This window comes from Bos javanicus, chromosome 17, assembly GCF_032452875.1.
Source record: "Bos javanicus breed banteng chromosome 17, ARS-OSU_banteng_1.0, whole genome shotgun sequence".
Lineage (NCBI taxonomy): Eukaryota > Metazoa > Chordata > Mammalia > Artiodactyla > Bovidae > Bos > Bos javanicus.
Window position 1 is genome coordinate 61,742,964 of NC_083884.1, and position 26,894 is coordinate 61,769,857.

At 54.6% G+C, this 26,894-nt stretch overlaps 2 protein-coding genes and 1 non-coding gene across 7 annotated transcripts; 2 read left to right on the plus strand and 1 right to left on the minus strand.

Annotated features, from left to right (window-relative positions):
* Positions 1-8,963, plus strand: CFAP73 (cilia and flagella associated protein 73). 4 transcript variants are annotated; one of them, XM_061384954.1, is made up of 8 exons: positions 1-375; positions 2,953-3,058; positions 3,838-3,942; positions 4,785-4,985; positions 5,754-5,993; positions 6,195-6,353; positions 7,965-8,052; positions 8,624-8,963. In XM_061384954.1, the coding sequence occupies exons 1-7, from the start codon at positions 320-322 to the stop codon at positions 8,040-8,042; spliced, it is 945 nt and encodes a 314-aa protein (XP_061240938.1). In that variant the 5' UTR covers positions 1-319; the 3' UTR covers positions 8,043-8,052; positions 8,624-8,963. The 4 variants fall into 4 exon arrangements, with proteins under 4 accessions (XP_061240938.1, XP_061240939.1, XP_061240937.1 ...); XM_061384953.1 differs by having other exon boundaries at positions 3-375; positions 8,795-8,963; XM_061384955.1 differs by having other exon boundaries at positions 2-375; positions 5,754-5,975; positions 7,965-8,963.
* On the minus strand, positions 8,927-26,809 carry DDX54 (DEAD-box helicase 54). Of its 2 annotated transcripts, none has more exons than XM_061384932.1 (20): positions 26,599-26,809; positions 24,158-24,287; positions 23,095-23,165; positions 22,320-22,508; positions 21,925-21,974; positions 20,782-20,823; positions 20,560-20,655; positions 19,702-19,823; positions 19,517-19,578; positions 19,284-19,415; positions 17,804-18,014; positions 15,134-15,268; positions 13,988-14,218; positions 13,832-13,905; positions 13,020-13,223; positions 11,805-11,947; positions 11,598-11,711; positions 10,892-10,996; positions 10,505-10,617; positions 8,927-9,540 (listed from the first exon to the last, which is right to left on the minus strand). In XM_061384932.1, the coding sequence occupies exons 1-20, from the start codon at positions 26,770-26,772 to the stop codon at positions 9,308-9,310; spliced, it is 2,631 nt and encodes an 876-aa protein (XP_061240916.1). In that variant the 5' UTR covers positions 26,773-26,809; the 3' UTR covers positions 8,927-9,307. The 2 variants fall into 2 exon arrangements, with proteins under 2 accessions (XP_061240916.1, XP_061240915.1); XM_061384931.1 differs by having other exon boundaries at positions 8,927-9,543.
* TRNAG-CCC (transfer RNA glycine (anticodon CCC)) lies at positions 16,222-16,294 on the plus strand. The gene has a single exon. It is a non-coding gene; the product is annotated as a tRNA-Gly (tRNA).
* Positions 26,810-26,894: the final 85 nt, after the last annotated feature.

Sequence of the window (26,894 nt, forward strand, 5' to 3'; positions counted from 1 at the left end):
CAGTAGCAAATTCTTGGCAAGAGACCCACATCCTGTTCACTTCACCCCAATTTAGATTGGGAGTTCAAGGCTCCTCCAGAAAAGGCAGAAACTGCCCCCTCCTTGCAGCCCCCTCCCTCTGGTGGGGAGGGGAGCGGATTCTCCAGTCCCGGGCTGGCAATGGAATGTTGTGTCGTTGGTTGCCCAGGCAACCAAGGCCTGCTGGGTGGCTGCCTTCCGGGAGTACTGAGCGTGCAAACCGTCCTTCAGAAGCCCCCAGGGTCTCCTAGACTTGTGCAAAATTCCAGAAAGCAAGCAAGCCCGGGGCAACCGCAGGAGAATGGCAGTGCCCTGGGAGGAATATTTCCAACTGGTTTTGGAAGAGAAACTGTCTACGTGAGTGGTGTGCGGGGTGCACTGAGAGGCAGGCAGGACGGGTGGGCAGGAGTGGGTGGGTTGGCCCCTTCCTTCCCCCCTGTATCCTGGCTTCTTTGGGCAGTTCTTGGTGGGCGTTTATGGCCCCACTTCCCAGAGAAAGACATTGAGGCTTGAAGGAAATGGCAATTTTCCCAAGGTCTCAGGGGTAGTTAGGGCAGAGCTGGGTCAATAATCCAGGGCTCTGATCTGTGCCTGAGCCCCACCCCTAGCTGATACCCAGTTGAGATGAAATCATTTGACCCAAGGTGGGAAGGAATTACTCTCGTACCCTCTCCCTGCAAACTACATTTTAGAGGAAGATTGGAGGAAGCTTGTCAGCCTTGTTCAGCACTGTGGCTGGAGGGGGTCCCAACTTCAGTATCATTTCATATATCATTATATATATATATTTTGGCTGTGCAGCATGTGAGATCTTAGTTCCTCTACCAGGAATCTGCCTGCAATGCAGGAGACCTGGGTTCAATCCCCGGGTCTGGAAGATCCCCTAGAGAAGGGCATGTCTACCCACTCCAGTATTCTTGCCTGGAGAATTCCATGGATGGAGGCGCCTGGTGGGCTCCCGTCCTTGGGGTTGCAAAGAGTCAGACACGACTGAGTGACTATTGCTTTCACGTTCACCAGGAGTCAAACCTGCGCTTTCTGCAGCGGGAGTGTGGACTCTTTTTTAAGATGTATTTATTTAGTTATTCTGATTTTTTTTGGCTGTGGTGGGTCTTTGTTGCTGCACGTGGGCTTTCTGTAGTTGAGGTGAGTGGGGGCTGCTCTTCATTGCTCTGCGTGGTCTTCTGATGGTGGTGGCTGGCTTCTCTTGTTGCAGAGCACAGGCTTTAGGAGTGCAGGCTTCAGTAGTTGCGGCTTGCAGGCTCAATAGTTGTGGTGCGTGGGCTTATCTGCTCCAGGGCATGTGGGATCTTCCCAAACCAGGGATCAAACCAGTGTCCCTTGCATTGCAAGGCATATTCTTAACCACTCGATCACCAGGGAAGCCCGAGTGTGGACTCAACTTAGGGGAGTCCCCCAACTTTAGTCTCAGAGTCAGTAAAACGGGAGGGTTTCCCCTGGACCAGAGCTGGACAAGCCAAGGGGAATGATAGCACATCCCTCCTGCTTCCAACACAGCTGACCCTGCGGGTCTGGGTCCAGCCTCTCCTCTCTCCTGGGAGCCTGGCTCCAGATCTCAGTCTCCTAGACCCTACCCCACAGAGATCAACCTGCAACTCAGTCTCAACTTGGCCTTACGGAAGAGCTGGCCTCCCTGCTCCCCACTCAGCCTGCCATCAGCAACAACATCCTTCCAGCATCGAGGTTCCCCGTTGAACTCCTCTCTCACCGCCTCGTCACCCCATCTGCTCTGCTCTCCAGTGGTATCCAGAACCCACCGCTCCTTACCTCTCTACGGAGCCACCCAGACCAGAATCACATCCTCTCCACATTATCCTGTGATCTGTCCTGCGCCCCCTGAAGCTGCCCCGCCCCTCTTATTGGCCTTGCTCCCCAGAGCAGCCAGAGGGGCACCTCCTCTGCTCCAAACCCTCCCATGTTTCCCGTCTCACTCAGAGTCAAAGCCAGAGACCCCCTTCATCGCAGCCCACAGCAGTCTGACCCTCATAACTTCTCTGATCTCAATTCCCATCACTCTGCTCCTCCCTTCCTTCCCACCACACTGGCCTCCTGGCAGCTCCTTCTACATACCAAGGTCCTTCTCTTGGGGTCTGGCACTGACTCTTCCCTCAGCCTAGAATCTGTTCCCTGCAACATCCACATGGCTCCCTCCCTCTTCCCCTTCAAGTCTCTGCTCAAATATCCCTTTCTCAGAGACTTGTCTATATCCCTATTGAGAGATTTCCTTTAGTCTGCTGACTTTTTCATCTAAGTCCCTACCATGTCCCAGCATAGTTTATTTTTATTATTATTATTTTTTGGCTGCACCACACAGCATGTCAGACCTTAGTTTTCTGATCATTAGTCAAACCTGCACCCCATGCTTTGGAAGCCTGGAATCTTAACCACTGAACTGCCAGCAAAGTCTCTGAAAGTGTGCAAGTGAAAGTGTTAGTTGCTCAGTTGTGTCCAACTCTTTGTGACCCCACGGACTGTAGCCAACCAGGCTCCTCTGTTCACGGGGATTCTCCAGGCAAGAATACTGGAGTGGGTTGCCATGTTCTCCAGGGGATCTTCCAGACCCAGGGTTCGAACCTGGGTCTTCCACATCTCAGGCAGATTCTTTACCATCTGAACCACCAGGAAGTCCATGGAAGTCCCTAGCATTGTTTGTTGTTTGTTAGCTTTCTTTTCTGTGTTCCCCAGTGGGATGCCAGCTCCTGGAGACCAGGGATCTGCCTGTCTTGACCAAGGCTGCACCCCCCAGTGCCAAGAACAGTGCTTGGCACAGAGTAAATTCTCAGGACAATTTGCTGAATGAGTAAAAAGTTCCACAGCCAGGAGGTGGCTAATAGAGGCATGTTAGGCATCATTGGAGAATTTGGGGGCCCTACCTCTTGCCTCCTTTACCCCCACTTCCTTTTGCCCCTCCAGGAAGATCCCGGAGCAGAACATGGACCACGTTCCCCCAGTCCTGCGTCTCTTGGAGAAGAGGCAGGAGCTGATGGATGCAGATCGGGGCCTTCAGGCCCAGAAGGAGGTGAGCCACTCAATGTAGTCCCTGAAACTTTTGGGGGACTCCAGACCCCTCCAAAAAAAGATGAGAAAGTGATGGAGCCTACTTATTACTACAAGGTCTGAGACAAGCCACTGTGCTGAGCCTTGCTTTCCTCATCTGTCAAATGGGGGTCAAATGAAATCAGTGGTTGGTGCAAATCAATGTGCACTGAGCAGCTACTGTGTGCAGGGTATGCCCTGGGATCTAGACGTCTCACCACAGTCCCTGTCCTCATGGGCTCACAGCCTAGAGAAGAGAACAGACAAGTGTCTGGGTAGTGACTGCTGTGAGGGAGGAAGCACTGAGCAGGGATGTCGGGAGCCCAGAGATAGCCCCTGTCTCTACACAGGGGTGGTCACAGAGGACTTCCTGGAGGAAGTGATGTCTTAAGGATGGCTGAAGGGCAAGTCAGCTTCTCCAGCAAAGAGGGATAGGGTGAAAAGGGAGAAACACACAGAGGGGACAGCATATACAAAGATAGGAAGGTGAGGACAAAACACAGGTGGGTAAGGGTCTGGAAAACAGTGTCGAAGGAGACAGGGTGAGCTGAGGCCTGAAGGAAGAGCAGGGATGCTGACATGCAGGGGCTACTGGAGAGAATTTGGGCTTCATCATGGGTACTGGGGGGCCACAGGTAGATATGAGCCAGGGTGCAGCAGCAAGATCAAGGGCAAAAGATGAGCAGAGTTAAATATGAACCTGAAATCGCTGGATGACTTGAAACCCCAAACACACACAGATACCCACTGCTTACCCGCCAGGTGTTCGAGACCACAAAGGCCTCCCTGAAACAGCGATGGGAACAGTTGGAACAGAAAGAGCAGGAGCTAAAGGGGTCATTCATCCGCTTTGAAAAGTTTTTGCAGGTATGTGGAGACTGGTGGGGGGAGGCAAGGCAGAGGTCACAAAGTCACAATCCTATAGGAGCCAGACAGGTCACAGAAACTTAAAAAGTGGGTTTACCCAATTCAAAAGAATAAAATAAGACCATCTGCAGCAACATGGATGGTTGTCATACCTAGAGATTATCATACGTACTGAAGTTAATCAGGCAGAAAAGGAATATTGTATGACATCCCTTATATGTGGAATCTAAAAAGAAATCATACAAATTAAATTACTTGCCAAACAGAAAGAGACTCACAGACTTAGAGAAGGAACTTATGGTTTCTGGGGAGGCAGGACAGGGGGGCTGGCGGGCAGGTGGAAATGGGTGGGGAACGGATAGTTAGGGAGCTTGGGATGGACATGTACACAGTGCTATATTTACAACGGATAACCAACAAGGACCTACTGTATAGCACAGGGAAATTTGCTCAGTGTTATGCGGCAGCCTGGATGGGAGGAGAGTTTGTGGGAGAATGGATACATGCATATTTTATGGCTGAGTTTTTTCGCTGTTCATCTGAAACTATCACAGCATTGTTAATCCGCTATACTCCAATACAAAATAAAAAGTTTTGTTTTGTTTTTCAAGTTGGCTTACCAATATAAAAGGGACCGGTGGGAAATACGCACTGCCTGAAGCATTTTAGAAAGCGTGGGAGAGGAGTGAGGGACCGAAAAGATTCTAGTTGAATTTGGCCCGCGGGCCATCTGTTTGCAACCCGTGACTCTACGTGTGAATATTGGGACGGAGTGGCTGCGGCGAGCTCGGCAGGCTCCCAAGTCTTGAGGTCGTTGTCTTCTCTCTATCCCCCTATCCCAGGACGCCGAGGCCCGGCGCAGCCGCGCACTGCGGAGAGCCGAGGAGGAGCGGCACCTGGCGGGCCGCCGGGAGGCAGAGGCGCTGAGGCTCCGGGCTCAACTGGCCGAGCTGCAGCGGGAGCGCGCGCGGCTGCAGCGCGGGCTGCAGCGTCTGGAACCCTGCGCACGCCTGCTGGGGCAAATGTTGGAGCTGTTGCCCGAGGTGAGCGCCCTGCGGGAGGTTTTGGGGTTCAGTGTCACGTGCAGCCCCGACGGCCTCAAGGACGCCTTTGGAAACTGAAGCGCTGACTGTATGTCGGGAGTCACCACTTACTGAGCACTAACTGTATGCCAGGAACACGCTTTGTTCTTGAATTCTCCCTAAGGTCTAGTGAAGTGAATCTTACTGTCTACCCCATTTTACAGACGGTGCAACTGAGACTCAGAAAGATAACCTACTGAAAGACACATATGCAGGTGGGGGAGGGGGAATCCAGGAACTCGGTATTAGTTCAATGAAACAATGAATTAACATTAATCACAGGCAGTGAAACTTAGCTGGGTTTAGCGGTAGAGGTGGGTAGTGAAAGTCGGTTCAGTCGTATCTGACTCTTTGCGACCCCATGGACAGTCCAAGGAATTCTCTAAGCCAGAATACTGGAATGGATAGCCTTTCCCTTCTCCAGGGGATCTTCCCAACCCAGGGATCGAATCCAGGTCTCCCGCATTGCAGGCGGATTCTTTACCAGCTGAGCTACAAGGGAAACCCAAGAATACTGGAGTGGGTAGCCTATCCCTTTTCCAGCAGATCTTCCCAACCCAGGAATCGAAACGGGGTGGGGAGGGGCGGGAGTAACTTAACTCTTAGGGCGCAGGGATGTGTGATGCCCTCATTTCACAGCTGGGCTAAGGAGCAGCGGGGTTTGAGCGTGGGGAGGGGAGGGGAGGGGGCCGCAGGCGCTGTGAGTACCCACTCCCGACCTCATCCCAGTTCCAAGAGGTCCCCGAACTGGTGGCGCGCTTCGACGGGCTGGCGGACATGCAGGCGGCGCTGAGGCTCACGGAGCGCCAGCGGCTCGCGGAGCTGGAGGAGGCGCGCGCGCGGCTGCAGCGGCTGCGGGACTCCTGGCAGGACGAGCTGCTTCTGCAAGGCCAGCGGCGAGCGCATCTCCTGGAGCGACTGGAGTCGGCGCGGGAGCGCACGCTGCACTGGGTACCGAGGCCGGAGGAGGTGGGCGTCCGGGACCCCAGGCTCCCACCGCCGCGAGGAGAGCCAGGGTTAATAAGAGATGCGGCAACACTACTTTCATGGGCGTTTTTCCTTGAGAGAGCCTATCGGGATCTCACTTGTGGGAAGCAGAGGGGAATGGGACTCCAGGCCGTCTCAGGCCGGCTCACACCTTAATGGGGCAGGGGGCGGGGTGTTCTCCAGGAATCCAAGTGGATTCAAATCCAGAACACGGCGGCTGAGAAGACCTTGCTTCTGGGGCGCACCAGGATGGCAGTACTCAATATGTACCACCTGGTGTGTCAGCATCAGAGACGGCCACCCGCCCTAGACGTCGAGGACACCGAGGGGCAGCTGGAGCAGGTGCGGACCCCTCTGCAGCTCACCTCCAGGCCCCCAACCTTTGGGAACATACGGTGCCTGTGATCACACCTTCTCTGGGTTGAGCATGACCCTCTGTCTCTGTGATCAGAGCCAAGTCTCCTAGCTGTATGGCTGCCTAGGCCCCTGCCTGGGAGCCTTGGATTGGTCTCGACTCTGCTGCAAGGACAGAAGGAAGCTGGACCATCTCTGGCTCTCAGCGGCCTCACGGTGCACTCAGCCAGGGTATATACTGATGGATACAGTACATTTATACCAAGAGTTCATTTTAGGATCAAACAGCGCAAGCAAGTGACAACATTGATAAAACCAGGAGTTTTTTAAATTAGTTCCTGACCCTCTGGCTCCTGCATGGACAAGCCTTAGCTTCCCCTGGGGAGTGTGAAGACAGGGCTGTACAGTGGTTTTTCTTTCTGCACAATGGCATCACAAAGGTCACTGTGTCCAAGATGCCCGGTTTTTGTATTCACTCAGGTTTGTAAGGTGGTAGAACACGTGACCTGGTTTACACTGGAGGGAGGGCGTTTCTAACGTTTGACCCTTCTGTTGGATTCTAGTGGGTCCTCAAAGCACAGCCCCTGTGAGAAGTGGAGGAAGCAAAGCAAGGCACCCCACCCTTGCCCCAGCCCATCTCACTCCCGTCCTGTACTCAGAGGCCAGAATTCCAACCAAATGCCAAGAACTGGATCCCCAGAGCCTACCTTAGTGCCACATCCTGAGTCAGGCAGATTCATGTGTACACCACTGTTCTCTTAAGTGCGGCCCAGGTACCCCAAGGGACAAAAGAAGACTCTAGGAGGGACAGAGGCTCGGTATGAAGTAACAGGCAAAAGCCAGTCCCTTTTCAACCAACCTCTGATCTTTCCAAGGAGAAAGGTTCAGTGGTGTTGGGGGGGTGGGGGTGGTGACAATTATGCCTTTAATGCCCGTAATGACCCCTGGTCTCCAGGGCCTGGGACTCACATCTATTGGGGGCAACTGTAGCTGCCAGAATTCAGTAACCTGGTTTCATTTGCATTGTTATTCTTCCAGTTACCCCCACTTATGACAAGGAGTAACTTAATCTCTTTCCACTTTTGGTGGAGACATAGTTTCCTTGTCAGATGTTTATTTCAGTGACAAAGGTGAAGGAAGAGCCCAAGGTAAGAGTACCATCACGTTCTAGGTCTTGGCACTGGATCCATGGGTGTTCATTAAACTCGTATCAATAAACAGCTTAATGTAAACAAAATAAAGGAGAAGATGAGAGTAGATCATACACTAATGAACATGACTGATCGAACTAAAAAGAAAAAAAAAGAACTGATGTAAGTGAAAATACGAACTCAACTATAATACAGGTGATAGCCAGCTAGAAAACCGAAAAGTACCTGTGAATGAATTGCTTGGGAGGCTTTGATTGAGATGTTGGACTGAGGCTTAAAAAACCCAGAAGGGTTTAGACCAGGTTCACTGCCCCTGGGGAGCCAACATCACTGCTATCTAATAGAAGTCTCTATCTCCCACCCCTGCTTTGCATCCTCTGGTGTTTTAAGAGGTGGGGACTGGACACTCAGGAGCTGGGATCTGACTCTGGCTGTGTTGCAACCCCAGGTGAAGCTGTCCATTCTGGACCTCTCCGCCATGCTGGCCGGACTCCGTGAGGCTGAGTCCGCCGCCCCCACCTCCTAACCCGACCCAGGTGAGCAGTGGGAGAGGGACCCCTCGAGGGACCCAGCTGGAGGACAGGGGAGCCGCACATTTCCTGTGGGGTGTGGGCTGAGTGGCTCTCACCAGAAAGATGGGAGGGCTGTGCTCGCTCAGATGGCAGTGGGGTGTACACAAGAGGCACAGAGCAAGTACTAAGTAAATGTGAGCTACCTGGGGCCCCCAAACCACATCCAGCATGTGGCCTGGTACCTGGTCCTCCCTCCCAGGGCAGTGGGGGCATTTAAGCCAGCTGATGTTTGTCAGGCTGGAACGGGGCCTGGCACAAAAATTCAGGGAAATTCTAGATGAGCGTTTGGTAAGTAAAGTAAAATAAAGGACCAGCAAGAGGGTCACATGTGGACACCATTCCCAGGGCGTCTGCTCACAAAGGCTCCTCCACTATGGACTGGCGCTAAGGGATGGCCAGTCTGAGAACCCAGCTGCAAGATGCAGCCCATGACCTTCACAGGGCCCCCAGGAGGGGCTTGAGGAGCATAGGGCTTGGAGGAAGGCAGAGGTCAGGACAGGTTTTGACCTCTGGGTATGCGGTGCACTCTTCGCAGCCAAGAGGAGCACTGTATGCTCAGATCCTTGACCCCACATCGCATCTGCCTCTCACCATCCAGTCCCAGCTGCAAGCCTGTTCTGGTGGGAGGAAGGGACCCAAGGGCCAATTTCAAGGTCCTCAAACCCCGGCAACCTACCCATCCTCTGAGCCTGACTTTTTTCATCAGCAAAGTGGAGACATCAGCAGAACCCACACAGGACCCACCCACACGCTCTCATCTCGTCGGCACTCCAGCTGGAATTCCAGCACCCTGGTCTGTCCCTTCCAACTCCTCAAGCAGACTGTGCTCCTGGTCCACTGGAGGTGCTCAATAAAGGTTTATTACATTAAAAATACATCACTGGGCCTCAAGCACTCAGGGCTCAAACCCATGGGGCCACCACCTCTGAATCTGAGAAACTGAAAAACAGCAGCACGAAAAGCAGCAGCAGCTGAGGTGCCAGCTCAGGTTGTGGCCTACCTGGCAAACTCCTATGAACCCTTCAACACCCTACTCAAATGTGCCCTGTCTTAGGCAGAGGCAGCTGCTGTCCCTCTGTGGCTGTGCGGCACTCCTTTGCATGGACCAAGGGAGGTCCCCCAGCACCCAACTCAGGGCCAGGCACACAGCGGTACATGGGGAACGCTGCTGATGCCCACGCCTGGACCAATGGAGGAATCGCGGGGCTGTGTCACCTTCTTACATCCTCTTCCTCATCTTGCCCTTCTTGGAAGGGGCACCCCGGCCAAAGGCGCCCTGCTGCAGCTCCTGGGCTCGGCGCCGGTTGCGGGCAGAGAGCTGCTTCAGGCCCCCACGCTGCAGGAAGCGCATCTTCTGGGCTCGGCGCCGCTGCTTCAGGATCTGCTGCTTGGTCTTGAGCTCTGAGAGCACGCGGCCTGCAGGGGTGCCAGGGGTGCGGGGCTGGGGTGCACCTGCTGGGACAGAGATGCCAGGAGCTCAGCTTTTGGGTCGACTCCCAATGTCTTCTCCTCCCAGAAGCCTCCCAGGTGTTCCCCTGTCCCCACTCCCATTCTGTGTTCAAGCCCCAGCATCTGGCAGGTGGTAACTGCTGAATAAGGCTTAAGTAGTCTACTGTAATGGGCAACAGCATGGACCCTCTAGCGCAAACTGCTGGGTGCAAATCCCAGCTGTGATCTCACGGACAATGACATAACTTCTCTGTGCCTCAGTTTCCCCGCCTGTGAATTATGAATAGCATCTACCTCCAAGGTCCCAGAGAGACGTAAATGAGTTATTATGTGTGCAGTGTTCAGAACAAGGCCTGGTCCACAGTAAGACTTCCTAAGTGTAACTATCACAATCAGAAATCACTCAACAAAGGCTTTTCAGCACCTCCTCTAGGCTGGGCACTGGGGACCCAGGCAGGCTCCAATCCCTGTCTCTATGGACTGTAATGTCTAGGCTGTAGCTTAATCTTCTTCTGGCAGGAGAGAAATCAGAGGTCAGTGAGGAGAAGGGACTTGTCCATGGTCACTCAGCCCCAGCCCACTCTCCCAGGTCTCTGGGAGGGCACTTTACCCCTTGCCCAGGGCTTCCCTGGTGGCTCAGAGGGTAAAGCGTCTGCCTACAACGCAGGACACCCGGGTTCAATCCCTGGGTAGGGAAGATCCCCTCCAGAAGGAAAAGGCAACCCACTCCAGTACTCATGCCTGGAAAATCCCATGGACGGAGAAGCCTGGTAGGCTACAGCCCTTGGGATCGCAGAGTCGGACACTACTGAGCGACTTCACTTTCACTTTTTCTTTACCCCTTGCCCACTTTAGTCTGTCACCTGCTGCAGGACCCAGGCCACGCCAAGAGGACCAAGTACCCGAGTTGACCAAATGTACTACTTGGCAGCCTGTATTTTAAGGACGACCCTCCCAGGGCTCTCACCTTGCCCTCGGCCACGCTTCCCACCTCTTCGCTCTGGGCCACGGCGGTCAAAAGTTCCTTCTTCTTCTGAGTCACGATCATCGATTTTCTGTTTCTGTTTCCACTTTTGGTAGCTGGGGGGCTGCATTAAGGAGGCTGCTTGCGGCATGGAGATGCCCTTGGCACTCCTGGGGTTGACCATGCTCCCCTCCCCAACCAGGACACAACCCTTACCTAAAAGGGGTTTGGTGGGTGAATCCGCTCGACTCCGCCCCCTCCCTAGCCCCCACCTATAGGAAGCTGGGGTGGTTGAGCTAGACCACGCCCTTCCTGACCCCGCCCCCCACCTACAGTGGCTGTGCTGAAAGAGCTTGGCCCCGCCCCCTCTAGTCCCGCCCTCCAGGATACAGGTCCCGCTTGTAGGAGCTGCTGATGTAGCGGCCACTCTCGGTCTTGATCTTTTTCTTGTCCTCTTGTCCTGACTGTCCCACAAACCGCTTCTTCTTCCGATCCCTGTGGGAGGAGTTGGGAGGTGTGCCGCAGAGGGAGGTGGCCCGCTTCCCCTCCAGGCCTGTGTCCCTCTGACCCCTCATCGGGTTGTTGGGAGGATTCAAGGAAAGCGGCATGCCCGCGTCTGGCATGCAGCAGGTGCTCCGTTAAGGCCCGTTCCTTGCCCTTCCTCACCATTCCCTGGCATCCCAGGCCTCCAAAAATAGTGTATGTTGGGGGGGGGGGGGCGGGATGTCTGGGGATTAGTCCAACCTAGGAGTCTGGGTCAGGGGCATGGGCCCCCTGGGGGGTTCCCAACCCCCCACTTTACCACCTCCTGGCTCTGTGACCCTGGACTAAGTCACATCACTTCTCCAAACCAGATTTCTAGTGGGCAAACTGGGTCATGAGCCCCTGTCTAGAAAGACTAGCCCCCCAGAACGGCAGATGGGGTCAAGACCCCTGTAGGGCATGACCACATGGGGACTGGCGGGTGGGGGGTGACATAATTCCTGCTCTAGGGGATCAAACGGGAGTCAGGACAGTCAGGGGGTCACACGCCTGTTGTGGGGACCAAGTGGAGGGCAGGTGGGCATGGGAGGGGTGTGCCGGCTGGCTCACTCACCACCTGAGCTGCTGCCGGCCCCTGGTCAGGCTCTGGGCTTCGTCTCCCATCAGGTCCAGCGCTGCACCAGCCACCTGCTGCTCGAAGGCGCCCCCGTCCCCGCCGATGCTCAGGCTGCAGAGGGGGGGTGGAGAGACACCCTGAGGTTGGGAGGGCGGCCCAAACACCCACCCCACTCCACCCCCGCCAGGACCAGCAGCCACTCACCCCCGCTCGCTGTCAAAATCCTTGGGCCGGTAGGGGATGTAGAATGCCTGGTCCCGCTGGCGGGCCTCCTCCCTCCGCCTCTTGGCTCCTCGTTGGGGTCCTGGCTGCTGCCGCTTCCGGCCGACAACTTCCGTGAAGACGTCCTGGCGGACAGAGGCCCAGCGTCACCTGCAGCCCCCAGGGAGCAAACTGGCCTCCCCACCTGCCAGCCCAGCTGGGGTCTAGGGCCAGGAGCTTCCGGGACCCTCCATGTCCTCATCAGGACCCAAGCACCAGCAGAGGCAGGACTGGCAGGGTGGGGGCGGGCAGGATGCCGACCAGGGTGAGCCCCACCATGTGCCAGGCCCAGCTCAGGCCCCCAGTCACATGACTAAGTCCCCCATCCCTCTGTGGGTGGCCTTGCTCTCTATGACATGGACTAGTCCGGGGGTCTTCAAGTGTATTTTTTGCCTACTGGACCCTCTCTCCACATCAAGCATTAGAAGAGCAGGCCCAGGGCCCTACCCACCAGGTGAATGGGACACCCTGGTTCCCCAGCCTTGCCTTTGGCCACGAAGGCCCAGTGCCTGACCCTGCCCGAGTCAAGCCTCCGCTGCTGCCAACCCGGCCCCTTCCCACCTGCCCAGACCCCAGGCTGAGACAGGCGATGATGACAACGCCACGGCCACCTGGGCCTGTGGGAACCCTCCACGTGCCGTCTTCAATCTGCCCAGTGGACCCAGGACTGTGTACCGCGGTCACGTGGCTACAGTGCCCTCGTCTACCAGATTCCAGAAATGAACTTTCCTGAGATTCACTTGGCAGCAAAAGCGGACCTGAGCCAACAAGAGGCTGTGTCTGTCCCCTCGGCGTGGGGACCAGCCCAGTGCACTGTGGAAACTGAAGCATTTCATGGCGGTGACACCCCAGACCCTGCTGAGGGTGTGACGTCATCCACAGGGGACCCACCGTAAAGACTCTGAGTCCTAAAACACACCTGGGCCCCCTGGGCTTCAGGCAAGGGATGGTGGACAAGACCACAACCCCATCCTGTAGATAGGGAGGCTGGGTCTGGGTCACTGGTTTCCTCAAATGTCAGAGGTGAGACTGGGATCACTGCCTCCACCCCTAGCAATGGCTCAAAGCCCTGAGGTCAGCCCCACGGGCTGCTGGGACTTGACCCTCCTTTCCCCACCCCCAGGCCAGACTCCAGGGTCCCCAGGGTGGGGCCTGCACCTCTACACTCTCTCCTGCCACCTCCTCCTTCTCAGGCTGCTCCTCCTGCGGTGCTGGGAGGCTCGGGGTTGGGCCCGCCGGGCCCTCCTGCCGCTCCTGCCGTCCCTGCTGGAAGCTGGCGATGGCTTTGCGGTCCTTCTCCCGCTTGGCGCGCATCACCTGGCTGCTCAGGTCGCGGCTGGAGGCATTGATCTCAAAGATGGTCTGTAGCGGGGGGACACCCAAGGCCTTCACCCACTGGCCGCTTCCTCCCCAACTCCAGCCTCCCCCACTTGTTGTACTCTCTCTGGTATTCCTCCCAGTTCCCCTCCACTCATTCCTGGCTTTTCACAATTACGGAGGGAGGCCCAGAGAAGGTGAGTAACAGGCCTAAGGTCACACAGCTGGGACACGCTAGATCTGGGATTTCAACCTAAGTTCACTGGATCCCAAACCAGTGCTTTTAACCATGCAGGTTTCCAGCTCCTTTTCTCCTTTTCTCCTCCAGCTGGCAGGCCTTTCCTGCTTTTGTGGGCATCTCCCATAGACAAAAGACACAGGAGGCATCCCAATGGGAGTCAGGAGATAAGAGCTATTGAAAGCCAGCTCCTCTAACAGGCCTAGGACGTCTCACTGACCTCTACGAGCCCCAGTCTACCCATCTGTATGGAAGGCCTGGAAAACGTGCTGTGTACCAGCAGGGATGGCTTCGAAACAAGCAGAACCTTGGCTCTAGGGATGTTGACACAGCTAGAGCCGCAGATTGAGAGGATTCCCTGCTCGGGTCCTGCTGTGGGGTCAGGCGCTCAGCCAGACCCGGGGCCCACACTCACCGCCCGGGAGCGGTAGTTCCTGATGCTGTCCACCAGCCTGAGCCGCTGCAGCTCCTCCTGCTGGAAGCGAGAGCCTGGCAGGAGGGAAGGAGAGAGGCATGAGGTCCAGTAGGTTCTGCGGGGTCCACCTCACACCCGCCTGACACAGGGACTCACTGAAGAGCGGGTGTAGGCCCAGCCCGGCGAGGTCCAGCTCCTTGGCCCTCTTGATGGACTCGGGCGAGGGCGCCGGCCGTGAGCGCACATACTGCTGCTGGGCATTGTTGGCCACGCGGCTCAGGCCCCGCAGCTCCAGCGATGCCTCCAGGCTGGTCCGCAGGCCGCAGTCCTCGTCGTCCACCACGCCCTGCGGCACCCGGCCCAGTACGCCATCCCCGCCTTCCGTGCCTGCCGCCCGCCAGGAGCCCCAGTCAGAGGCCGTCCTCTGCCCGCGGCCCCTTCCCAGCCCTGCTCTGGGTCCTGAGTCACTAAAATCAGCCCCACAAGGGAAACCATCACTTATCAAGTGGCTCCGCCTGTTTTTATAAATACAGGTTTATGGATCACACCCGCCTCTACTCATGTCTGTATTATCTGTGGCTAATTTCACTCTACAAGGCCACAGACGAGGAGCTGTTGGGCATCAGGTGACCTGCAGGGCCCAAGATGTTTACTATCTGACTCTTCAAGTGAAAGTGTGAGTCGCTCAGTTGTGTCTGACTCTTTGCGACCCCATGGACTGTAGCCCACCAGGCTCCTCTGTCCATGGGATTCTCCAAGCAAGACTACTGGAGTGGGTTGCCATTCTTTTCTCCAGAGAATCTTCTTGACCCAGGGATGGAACCCAGGTCTCTTGCATTGCAGGCAGATTCTTCACTGCCTGAGCCACCAGGGAAGCCCTTGCTGCTGCTAAGTCACTTCAGTCGTGTCCGACTCTGTGCGACCCCATAGACAGCAGCCCACCAGGCTCCCTCGTCCCTGGGATTCTCCAGGAAAGAACACTGGAGTGGGTTGCCATTGCCTTCTCCAATGCATGAAAGTGAAAAGTGAGAGTGAAGTCGCTCAGTCATGTCCGACTCTTAGCGACCCCATGGACTGTAGCCTACCAGGCTCCTCTGTCCATGGGATTCTCCAGGCAAGAGTACTGGAGTGGGGTGCCATTGCCTTCTCTGGGGAAGCCCTTATCTGGCTCTTTATCTGTCTTTCAAATACAGACATCTTTCCCTGGGGTCAAATCCCAAGCAGGACAGTGTGGCCCACCTCCACCCTCTGTCCACATCATGAACTCCAGGGGGACCCAGTCCTGCTCCAGCTTCTACTCACCTGAGGGCTCCTCAGGGGGACGGGCAAGGGTCAGAGCACGGCCCAGGAACAGGTGTAGGTCCAGCAGGTAGGGGACCTCGTCGGGGGCCACCAAGGAGTAGGCCGTGCCACTTCGGCCGGCCCGGGCCACGCGACCTGCAGGGGAAGGTGGTCAGACGGAGACAAAGGCAAAGGACCCCAGAGCCAGCACTAGTCCCACGTGCCCAGCCCTAAGGGTAGAGCCACGCCATGGCCCCACCTGACTGAACAATGTCCCACCTATGAAGGGGGCAGGGCAGTGAGAGTCACTGGGGCTACCTGCCCGAGAGGTTGTGAGCCCACACGGTGCCCTGGGATGTCAGTAGAAAAAGATGCAAGAGAGACTGCCCTGGCGGTCCAATGGTTAAGAATCCGTCTTGAGATGCAGAGGACAGGGGTGTGATCCCTGGTGGGGGAACTAAAATCCCACACGCCACAAAGTAACTAACTGAGCCCGTGATCCGTGATGCCGTGAAGACCCTCGGTGCCACAGCTGAGATCCAACGCGGCCAAATAAATAATCAATAAAATTTAAAACAAATAGACGCAAGACACTGCTTTTCATCCGTATCAGAGGTCTTCAGGCATTCCCACTACGGGTGATTTTTCCCAGAGAAATAACCCAGGGTGCAAAGATTCAACTGCAGGGACCCCATTCCCTCTGTCGGAAGAGCCGCAAACCAGAAATCACTTAAAAGACGTAAGGACAGAAAGTCAGTTAATTAGCTGATTATCACCTGGGATGTGTACTGCACAGCTGAGGAAAGGGGCTGCACACTGCAGTCTGTGGCCAAATCCAGCCCCAGCCTAACTGTGTAAATAAAGTTTTATCAGCACACAGCTGTGTTCCTTCATTTACAAATTGTCTGAGGCTGCTTTCAGGCTACCAGGGCTGAGATCTGGAACAGACTACATAGCTCCAGAGCCTAAAATATTTACCATCTGGCTCTTTACAGAAACAGTTTGCCGACCCCGGTCACAGAATGGTGTTAGATGATGAATGGAAAACATGCCTGATGTACACAGAGGTAAGAAGAAGGTTACAGGCGAGAACAGCCAGTGTGGGGATTTCCCTGGTGGTCCGGTGGCTAAGATTCTGCACTCCCAATGCAGGGGGCCTGGGTTCAATCCCTGGCCAGGGAACTAGATCCCACGCACCACGGCTTAAAGTTGATGTACCACAACTCAAGATCCCACATGCCACAACTCAAGACCCAGTGCAGCCAAATAAGTAAGTAAATAAAAATAAGTTTGTTTGTTTTTTATTTAAAGGAACATTCAGTGTAAGTCTATTTTTGTGTTAAGTAAGTCCATGGAGAACATGACACTTTGGCTTGTTTCTGCATCTTGCAAAAACCATGTCACCATGTTTGGAAGATTTTGTTTGTGGTGGTCTGATTCACACTGCTGGTCATGTAGCACACGAGAAATTCCCTTTGGGGTTCTGAGATGCCTCAAGGGACGTGCAGGGCCAGCCCTCCCAAAGCAACAGAATCAAGGGTACAGTACGCAGCCGCCAACGGGGAGACGAGGCTGGAGACCCAGGTGGAGGCTCCCTTGCACCCCAAAGGTCCGCCCACCATGGATGGCTGGAATTTACCCATTCGACAATGTTCAATTACATGCAAGACAACTGAAAGAAACCAGCCCACCAGAAGCTTCTCTCACACTAACTTACTTAATTTACTTGTATTTATAAATATAACAAACATATTTATGAGTTAAAAGAAGAAAAAAGGAAGTAGGCTGATGGTTGCCAGGGGCTGGAGAGGAGGAAGAGGAAGTTAGATTAATGGGTAGAGGGTTTCAGTTTGTTAGGACAAAGATGCTCTAGATAAAGAAGGTGCGTGACGGTTACACAATGTGATGGTCCTTGATGCCACTGAACTTACAGCTGAAAGTGGTTAACGTGATCCCTCTATGTTTATGTATATTTCACCAAAATTTGAAAAAAAGAATCCCAGACACCCCACTTTGCTACCTGTGTGACACCTGGCTAGTTCTGAACCTCCCTGCCTCGGTTTCCTCATCTGTAAAGTGGGGCCAGTGTGGCTGGTACCCACTGCACAGGGTTGTTGTGAAGACAAAAGCAAGCAGAACACCTGGACCAGCACCTCACATGACGAGCACCTGTGGCCGCCACATCACAGTGGGGGTGGGGGACTTCCAGGAGGGGAATGTCCTGCCTTCTAGGTGTTCTGCTCCATTTTCAAATTTTGCTTCAACATGTGGGTGTGGGCTGCCCTGGGTGGGCTGGCCAGGCCTGACAGGCTGCCTGGATAAAGTGGAGAGTCAGGAGACCCTGTCTGCAGTTGATGGAGCAGGAGGCAGATGGGTCAGGCTGCTGTGCAAAGGTTACAAAGGTCCCCAGGAGTTTTAGGAAGAAGACTGTAGGGAAGAGGGGTCGCATCATCAAGGACCCTGAAGGCAGAGAGAAGCAGAGGACTGGGGAGCCCAGAAAACTCAGGAGCATCACCTCCTTAAGAGTCTGAGGCTGCCTGACAGATCCGCTCCCCAGAGAATCTGATTGATCGGTCCCCTCCTTGGGCCTTGGTTCCCCACCAGGAGTGGCAGGACTCGACTCCTGCACCCTCAGTCCTTGCCGGGACTTGGCGCCCCCGCTGGGGTCCGGTCCAGCCGTGGGCTCCTTACCCACGCGGTGCAGGAAGAGCTTGCCCTTGTCGGGGAAGCTGTAGTTGATGACGTTGTCCAGCAGTGGGATGTCCAGGCCCCGGGCGGCCAGGTCAGTCACGATGAGGGCCGAGCACTTGCCGTGCGTGAACCTGGCCAGGTTAATCTTGCGGGCTGTCTGGTCCAGCGCGCTGTAGATGTGGGCACAGCTCACCCCTTGGGTTGCCAGCAGCTGCTCGGGGTGAAGACCGGAGACAGGGAGAGGGGTTAGACACAGTGGCAAGACCACGGGCTCTGGAGTCGGGTGCCCTCAGTTTGAACCCCGGTTCCGCTGGGTGACCTCAGTTTGGTATCTTCACCAGTATAAATGGGACTCGTATCACCTCTCACCTCTGCAAGGTGGTTTGAGCGTCAAAAAAACATGACACGTGCAGAGAGGTCTCCCTCAGGGAGGCTGCAAGTGCTACTGTAAGACACACACGTCTCCTCCTGAGTCACTAACAGGCTGTGTGGCCTCGCCCAACTTTCCTAACCTCTCTGCGCCTTCACTGTCTTCTATGGAATGGGGAGAGTACGTTTCCTCTCTGAAATTTTGTTAAGAGGATTAAACGAGCTAATACACACAGTGCTGAGAACAGGGCCCACAACACAGGAGGCACTGTGAAAGTGGTAACTGCTCTTTAAAAATGATGATTTTGGTTTTATTCATCAGTGACTCCAGCAGCCATACAGAGGAAGCCCCGTGAAACGGTGTCACGTGAGTGAAACCCAGTGACCTGTGTCCTCAGATAACGCACTCCAGGTGTGGCTGACCCGAGGTGGCTGCACTGACTCGGGCCCGGGCAGCCTTGGGGGCTGGAGGACTCGCTCCCCAGGAGGGTGACAGGTGTACACGTGCAGAAAAGCTGCTCACGTAAGATTAGCGCTCTTCATACAGCTTACAGCATGCAGGCTATCTTTCAATTTAAAAAAGAGAAACACGGGATACCAAAAACCTGCAGAAAAATGATGCGACAGCTGAGACACACTGCAAAACACCCGGGATGCAGCGATGACTATTAGAGATGAATCAAGACTGGGTGTGAGTGATAACTGATAACTGATAATGAAAGTTCATTATGCTATTTTCTGACTTTGGTATGTGTCTGAAACTTTTCGTGTGTGTCTGTCTCTGTGTGTGTATTGCGTGTGTCTGTGTGTGTGTTCAGTCACTTCAGTCGTGTCTGACTCTGCAACCCCATGGACTGTAGCCCACCAGGCTCTTCAGTCCATGGAATTCTCCAGGCAAGAATATTGGGAGTGGGTTGCCTTTTCCATTTCCAGAAATTTTTCGTAACATCTTCAAAGAATTAAAAAAAATGGACAGAGCGCTGGCCAGGCCCAAGTGCCGCTCTGGTGCTGCTCTCTGGTGGCCGAATCCGGAACTGCAGCTCCGAGCTGGCGCTGGAGTAGGTGCTGGTCCCCAGGACCAGAAGGAGGGGATGGGGGCGTCCCTGCTCACCTCGCTGAGATACTCCGCGTGGTGCTTGGTGGCCACAAACACGACCGTCTGGTCCTGGGGCCGCACCACGTTGCGCAGCAGGTGGAGCAGCACCGCGGCCTTGGCATCCTCCCGCACCAGGAAGAAGGAGGTCTGTGGAGAGAGGTTACTTGGGTTGGCTCGCGGGGTCGGGGTGGGGGGGGGGGCGGTTCCTGACCCCGCGGGCCGGGGGAGGGGCACGGGCAGAGCCTCACCTTGAGCTGCTCGTTGAGTTTAGAGTCCACATCTAACCGGATGAGCACGGGCTCAGTCAGGCCTGCGGTGGGCAATGGAGGAGGATGGGCGGGGAGTTGCTGAGAGTCAAGACTGCCCACCCCCACCACCCCCCAGGTACTGATGAGTTTCCCAGCCCCCAGCCCCGCTCCTGCGGCCCCCTCACCAGCTCGGGCGAACTCCACCAGCAGCTTGGGCAGTGTGGCAGAGAACAGGACAGTCTGGTGGCCCCCGGGGAGGCGGCCGATGATTTCCTGGAGCTGCTCTGCGAAGCCCATTTCAAAGAGCCTGGGAGGGCAGAGGGCAGGGCAGGGTCAGGAGAGGGGCTTCCATTCCAGTGAGTTCCAAACCTGTCATCCTGCCCTCATTGCTCTCTGTCACCTGGACAGATGCTTCTGGAACTCAGATCCCTTTTTCTCTATTTGACAACCTTATCCTAAGCAGTCATGACCTCGGTACGTTGGGCCTGGTCTCAGTTATGCTTTATTTTGTTTTGGCTGCGTTGTGCGGCATCCAAGATCTTGGTTCCCTGACCAGGGACCAAATTCATGCTCCCTGAATTAGGAGTGCAGAGTCTTAACCACTGGACCACCAGGGAGGTCATTGTTCAAATAAATGATACCAGCCCTCACTCTGGCTCAGGCATGGTTCTATATGAATAAAACTTCCCCTGTGCGCACTATTTTATCCCCACTTTGTAGCTGAGGCAGGCCACCAAGGCCCACGGACCCTCAGGGATCTGCCCAAGTTCACAGAGCTGGGATCAGCTCCCACCCCTGTCTGGCTCCAGTCTGCGCTCAGCCTTGTGCTACTTTTTATCTCTGAAATCATGTGTTTGTTGTTTTACTATTCTTTTCAATATTCCTAATACAAAAGGAGAACTGTTACTCTCACATGACCTGCAGTCTGTGGCCCACTTTGGAGAAACACTGCTTTAATCTGGGCTGCGTAGGTCTCTCCTGGCAGAGCCCTCCCTCCTGGCCAACCCTGACACAAGTGCCCGGGAATGCTCCTGCAGCCTTACCTGTCGGCCTCATCGAATACCACGTACTCCACACTCTGCAGCTTCAGGTTCATCTCCACAGCCACATGCACCAAGCGCCCAGGGGTAGCGATGATTCTGGAAGTAGTTGTGCCGGCCAGGTCACCCGGGTCCAGGGTCACCAGCATAGCCCTCCTCTCACTCCCCAAGCCCTGGCCATTGGGGAAGGGACCCCAGAGCCTCATCCCCAGCCCACAAACTCACATGTCGGGATTTTCGTGCAAGGCTGCAAACTGGTCTTCCATCCTAGGAAGAAGAGAGGATGTCTGTCAGCTTGATTGAATAGGTTTCTTTTGTCTCTCTCCCTTCCCATCTCCAAATGCCTAGATGAGTCCCACACCCTGAACCCAGGGTTGGAACTGGGGGAAAGCTATTGCTGAGATGCTAGGCAAAACCACTGCGGGGACAAGGACTATAAGTTCAAACATACAAAAGGACTGCTAACAACAAAGTTCTCCAACGAGAAGGACTCAACCATAGAATCCATCTCTTCCACTCGAAATGTTCAGATCGAAACAAAACTGCCTTTGACCCACAGCACCACCTAGCAACTAACCCTGGAACTCCCAGCTCCACCTGGAAGCAGGTTTCCTGGATCTCTATGTCCTTGTTCTCAAACTGTTTAAGCACACATCCCTAACTTTAGTTCTCCTCTGAAAACACCTTGGGACACCTGTAGGAGCCTGGAGGCAGAATTCTGGGCCAGGTCCAGCTTATGGAGGTTATTTCTGACAACCACAGCAATAGAGATCATAAATTATAATGTAGGCAAAAGAGCACTGAAAAGAAAAACACTTTCTCAGTAAGAATCAAGAGTGACCGGTGACAGTGACATCCTGAGAGAATAAAGAAGGGGCCGCCCTGTGAGGGAGAAAATGTGGGACGGGGCAGGGACGCTAATCTTAGCTCTACTTCCAGACCACCGTGTGGCTCTCTGGGCCCATCACTTCCTCAGTTGGCTCATCTGTAAAACAGGTGTGGTGCCTGTTACCTCAAAAGGACGGTATAAGCACATCAGGGAAAATATAGTGTTTTGTAAATTTGAGCTATCACAAACGCCCCCTTGATTTGTGCGCATTCCACCTGAAACAGCCCCAAATCAAGCATATTAAGACATGGGTGACCCTGGTGCTTCCAGCTCTCCTTTAGGAACACCAGAACCTGCGTCTGAGTTGTGTGGGAAATTTCTTTCGGTATTTTACTGTATGTTTCCCCTTGCTGGTATTTCAGGAACGTGCAGAGACGTTGCTGTTATTAACAAGCAGCACAGGCTCTGTCCATCTGATGGGGAGGCCCAGGCAGGCTTGCTTTGGGGGCCACCATGCAGGGCACCTAGGGGGCTCTTACTTGTCCCCACCCAGGATCAGGGCAGTCTTGAGGCCAGTGAACTTGCCAAGCTGTGGAGAGACAGAGAGAGAGAGAGAGACTGAGAGCTGGTGATGGGAGCTGAGGCTTCCCTGTTGGCTTGGTGGTAAAGAATCCCCTGCCAGTGCAGGAGACAAGGGTTTGATCCCTGATCGGGGGAGATACCCTGGAGAAGGAGATGGCTACCCACTCCAGTATTTTTGCCTGGGACATTCCATGCACAGAGGAGCCTGGTGGGCTACAGTCCATGGGGTCGCAAAGAGTCAGATACGACTGAGCAACTGACATGCGTAAGGATGGGAGTTGACCCCGCCCACTGAGGCCTTGCTGACTGGTCCCAGCTCAGTCTAGCCACCCTGTCCCCCGCCCGGACACACCTCCTTGGTGAACTTCATGGTCTGCAGGGCCAGCTCTCGGGTGGGCGAGAGGATGAGGGCACGGGCCCCAGTCTGGGCGCTGTGGGTCTTGAGCCTCTCGAACATGGGGATGAGGAAGCAGGCGGTCTTGCCGCTGCCCGTCCGGGCCATTGCCACCACATCCTTGCCGTCCAGGATCATTGGGATGGTCTGCAGGGGAATGAGCGGGGCAGGGGAGGGGTCAGTTCCTGCACCCATGAACCACGTGATCCGGAGCGTCAAGTCCTGGGGCATCTCAGCGGAAGGGGCGGGGCCTGTCTCCCAGCTCTGCTCCCACTCTTGTTAAAGCCGGTGTGCACAGCTCCAGGGATGAGCGGCCGTTACCCCCAACCCTTTCAACCTTTGGGACACCTCTCTTCCGGTTAAGCCAGGTTCTACCTCCCCGTCTGGTCCTCCTCCTCAGGATCCCAGAGAAACGCTGTCTCCCTCTTGGCTAAATGTCTGAGGACAAGAATCATGAGATGACAGTGGGTGAGGATGGAGTGTCTGTGAGCTGTCGGGGCAGGGACTGAGCAGGGAGAAGCTTAAGTGGCAAAGATGCCCCGAGTCGAGCATCTGCCCTGCTGGCCCTGACTTTTCTCCACTTGTGAATGGGGAAGCTCGTGGGGCTTCGGCCAGAGTAAGAGGGGACAACAGATGTGATGGCTGGGACAAGGGGAGAATGTCAAGAGGCCAGATGGACAAGTCGAGTTGGCATCCCCTCCTTGTGACCCGCAACAGCATCCCCGCCCCGTACCTTCCTCTGGATGGGTGTCGGCACCTTGTAGCCCTTCTTCATGATGCCTTTGAAGACTGGGTAGCTCAGGCCTGGGAAAGACACAGGAATGGCCAGGGGGCTGGAGAAGCCCCTATGACACATGGCTGAAAACTACATAGGACAAATGACTGTCGCATAAACAAATAAACAGCAAGAAAAAAAGAAAAGCAGTAGAACAAAGCTGATGGATTAATAGAGACTGAGAGGACAAGTTTACTGATTGTGGGGTATGAACTGCATTTGGATTCTGACATGAACACTCAATGCCGTGGGCTTCCCTGGTGGCTCAGACAGTAAAGAATCTGCCTGCAATGAAGGAGATCTGGGTTTGATCCCTGGGTCTGGAAGATGCCCTGGAGGAGGGCATGGCTACCCACTCCAGTATTCTCACCTGGAGATTCCCATGGACAGAGGAGCCTGGTGGGCTACAGTCCATGGGATCATAGAGTCAGACATGACTAAGCAACTAATACATATATATGTACATACATAATGCCGTGAGACAATGGGGGTCTGAACACTGACGGGGCCTGGGATGACACTGAGGAACTGGGTTTGTTTTAGGCAGAGGAGGTCCTGCATCTCTTGGAGGCCGGTGGGAAGTATTTAGGGACAGGAGATGACTTGTTTCTTTGCCCAGTTCTCTATCTGGGTGACTGTCTTTTTCTTATTGATTTATAAAAGCTCTTTATATATTAAGGTTATTAGCTCTTTGTCACACAGTTGCAAATACATTCCAATACAGCATTTACTTTAACTTAGCCTACAGTGTTTTTTGGCTTTTACACATGTCTAATTACCATTCAACCCCCAGATATCTTTGCCTGTTCCTGCAACAGCATCACCCCGAGTCTTGCCCTAACTGTTCTCTCATTCTGTCAGGCCCGCTGCCCCCATAAGAAGGCCGTGACTGGCTTGGAGATTATCTGCTGCCTCCATCCACCCAAGCCTACCACAGTGCAGAGTCTGGAACAGATCACGGAGGCCATGATGACCCCTGTGGCTCCCCTGACCCAAGTTCCCAGATGCCTGGCTCACCCACCCATGGACTGGAAGCCTCCTGATTTCTTCTTCTTCTTGTTCTGAGCTCGCACCATCTCCCGCGTGTCTGGCTCCACGTCCGAGGTGCATTCCGAGGTGGGGAAAGTGGGTAAGGGTCTGCCAGGTCCCAGCTGGGAGGGAGCAACAGAGAAGCAGCATCACTCCAGGTACAGTCAGACCACTGGGGACTAGGGAAGGGGGCTGTCCTGCTGCCAGGCCCCTCCAACTAGCCCTCATTCAAGGTGTTGATGCTCCTGTGAGATCACGTGACTTCTCTGCTAAAGGGCTCTCCTTTGACTGAACAAAGACAGGGCAGCGGGTCTGAGAGTAGGCTCTACAGACAGACTGCCTGTGTTTCAGTCTCAACTTTGTCACTTGCAGCTGTGAAACCTCAGGCCAGGGACTTCCTCGCCCAGAGCCTGTGTTCTCCAATCACAAAAATGGGGATGAAAAGAGCATATGCCTTATAGGGTGTTGGGAAGACTAAATGGGTGTGTGTAAAGCTTAGGACAGTGCCCAGATGGTGGTACCATCATCATTATCATCCAGACTAGTTATTCAGAGCCCTCAAAACTTTGGGAAGCCAATCGAATCATCTATTATGAATGAGGTACCAGACTTTTCCAGTCTGTCCTGCACCTGTCTCCCTCACACCCTTTCTGATCATCACTCCTCCCCAGATCTGGTCTCTCTCATTCCTGGCTTCCTCTCTCTGCCACCCACTTGTTCTAGCACAATTAAATCATACCCAGACACCTCCTCTGGGCAGCCTTCTTGGACTACAGCACTGCCTTCTTCCTCTCAGAAATAACATTTATAAAAACACTAATTCATAATAATGGCTGAAACTTATATGGCACTTACTATAAGCCAGGTGCTGTGCTGAGCGTTCGTATAAATTAATTCACTCCTCACAACAACACTGTCAAGCAGCTATTATTACTTAGTGTCTTTTACAGAGAAGGAAACTGACACGCAGAGAGGTGAAGTGATCTGGCAAAGTCACAGCCAGTAAGGGATATGAACGCTGGCTTCAGAGTCTATATTCCTCCCTATGTGCTCCTCTGTGGTCCAATACAACCCTCTAGGTCAGAGCTGCACCTGTCTTGTACAGTCCCTGAGATAAGAATAATTTTTAAATCTTAAAAGATCGTAGCAAAATCAAAGTAGACAGTTGCATGACCGTCTATGACCCTGCAAAGCCTAAACTATTTACCATTTGGTCCTTTACAGGGCAAGTTTGCCAACCTACCCCTGCTCTAGACACGTGATAACAGAGTGCCTGCAACACACTGGTGCCCCAGCAATATTTACTGAAGAGCAGAATGTCTGCACACTGTCATTCCTCCTTTCCACAGTGTTTGAGGCACATAGAATCGACTACTTTCTACCCGTGCAGAAGTTGAGGCACACACAGAGAGATTAAGCAATTTCTCCCATGTGTACTCCCACAGCCGGTACAAGGGGTCGAACACATGGCTGTGCCTTGGTCCCTAGTTATAGAGTACCTGCTGTATGAGGCTCGGTTGAGATGGAATAAGGTCCCCATCTGGTCCCTACTTCTGAAGAGCCGAGAGGGCTCTCATCATATAAACGCCCACTCATTCATCTATTATACCCAGAGTCTTCTATGCCAGACATCTGCTAAGCACAAGGCTGTGAGAAACAACAGGCCTGTACAGCTCTTTTGCTCCCTTGGGGCTCACACCTGCACCGCCCGCCCCCCCCCCCCCCCCCCGCCACCATTTGCATACACTTAGCACTCAGTAACGGACATAGCACAGGGCCTGGAGCCATACAGTCCTGGATTTGAATCCTGGCTCTCCACTCACAAGCTATGAGGTCTTGGTCAAGTTACTTCACCCCTCCAGGCTTCTGTTTCCTTCTCCGGAAAAGGAGGATAAATACTTAGCTCGCAGGGTTGATGTGGGGATTAAATGATAAGGCTTATAAAGGCTTTTAGCACGGAGCCTGCACACAGTAAGTGATCAACAGACGCGAGTTTATTATTAGTTTCCCAGAGGTTTGGGGGCATCGCTGTCTCAAAGCCACGAGGTGCAGCCTTCTCCTAATTCGTCCTCCGAAGAACCCCCAAACTCTCAAAAGTCCAATGTTCAGCACCCGCACTTTTCATTGGACGAATGGAAACCAGGATCCGCCCCCGCTGGCCAGGAATAAGCCAATGAGAAGCGCCAGACCAAGCGTCAGCCAGGAAGGCCCGCAGGCCCCCAGCTTACCCAATACAGAGGCTTCGGGAGTCCGGACCCCGGGTGTGGAGGGTCCTGGCACACGTGCTCAGGCCGGAGGTCCTGCCCTGACCGCCCGGCCAGCCGATCTGTCCCCATCCTCAGCCGTGCCCGCTCCCCAGCTAGGGGAACTGCCATGCACCGGGCGGAGCAGGGGCTCGGGTTCCGACGTGTATCAAAGCCCTGCTCTCCCTACCTTCTGGGCCCGGGCGTCATCTTCTGCCTGGATCTCAAACTCGCCGTCCTCCGAGTCGCTGCTGTGGGACTGGGACGCCGCACCCCGGCGCTTCCGGAGCCCCTTCTTCTTCTTCCACTGGGCCATGGTAGCTCTGGACCGCGGTGCGGCCGCCGGGCGCGTGCCGGCAGCCATGCGGGCCCCGGCGCCGGGAAACGGGAGGGGGCGGAGCCCGTAGGGACATACCAACAGCGCGGCGGGGGCACCGGGGACGCCTCCACGCTTCCCCAGCTGCGTTCCCGCTCCTTCTGCTGCCT

Coding starts and splice junctions, on each gene's coding strand:
- CFAP73 (XM_061384954.1), top strand. CDS start 320: ATGGCAGTGCCCTGGGAGGAATATTTCCAACTGGTTTTGGAAGAGAAA. Junction 4,986..5,753: donor TGTTGGAGCTGTTGCCCGAG/GTGAGCGCCCTG, acceptor ACCTCATCCCAG/TTCCAAGAGGTCCCCGAACT. Junction 5,994..6,194: donor GGGTACCGAGGCCGGAGGAG/GTGGGCGTCCGG, acceptor GGTGTTCTCCAG/GAATCCAAGTGGATTCAAAT.
- DDX54 (XM_061384931.1), bottom strand. CDS start 26,772: ATGGCTGCCGGCACGCGCCCGGCGGCCGCACCGCGGTCCAGAGCTACC. Junction 19,824..20,559: donor GTATTCGATGAGGCCGACAG/GTAAGGCTGCAG, acceptor CTGCCCTCCCAG/GCTCTTTGAAATGGGCTTCG. Junction 19,579..19,701: donor GGTGGAGTTCGCCCGAGCTG/GTGAGGGGGCCG, acceptor TGCCCACCGCAG/GCCTGACTGAGCCCGTGCTC.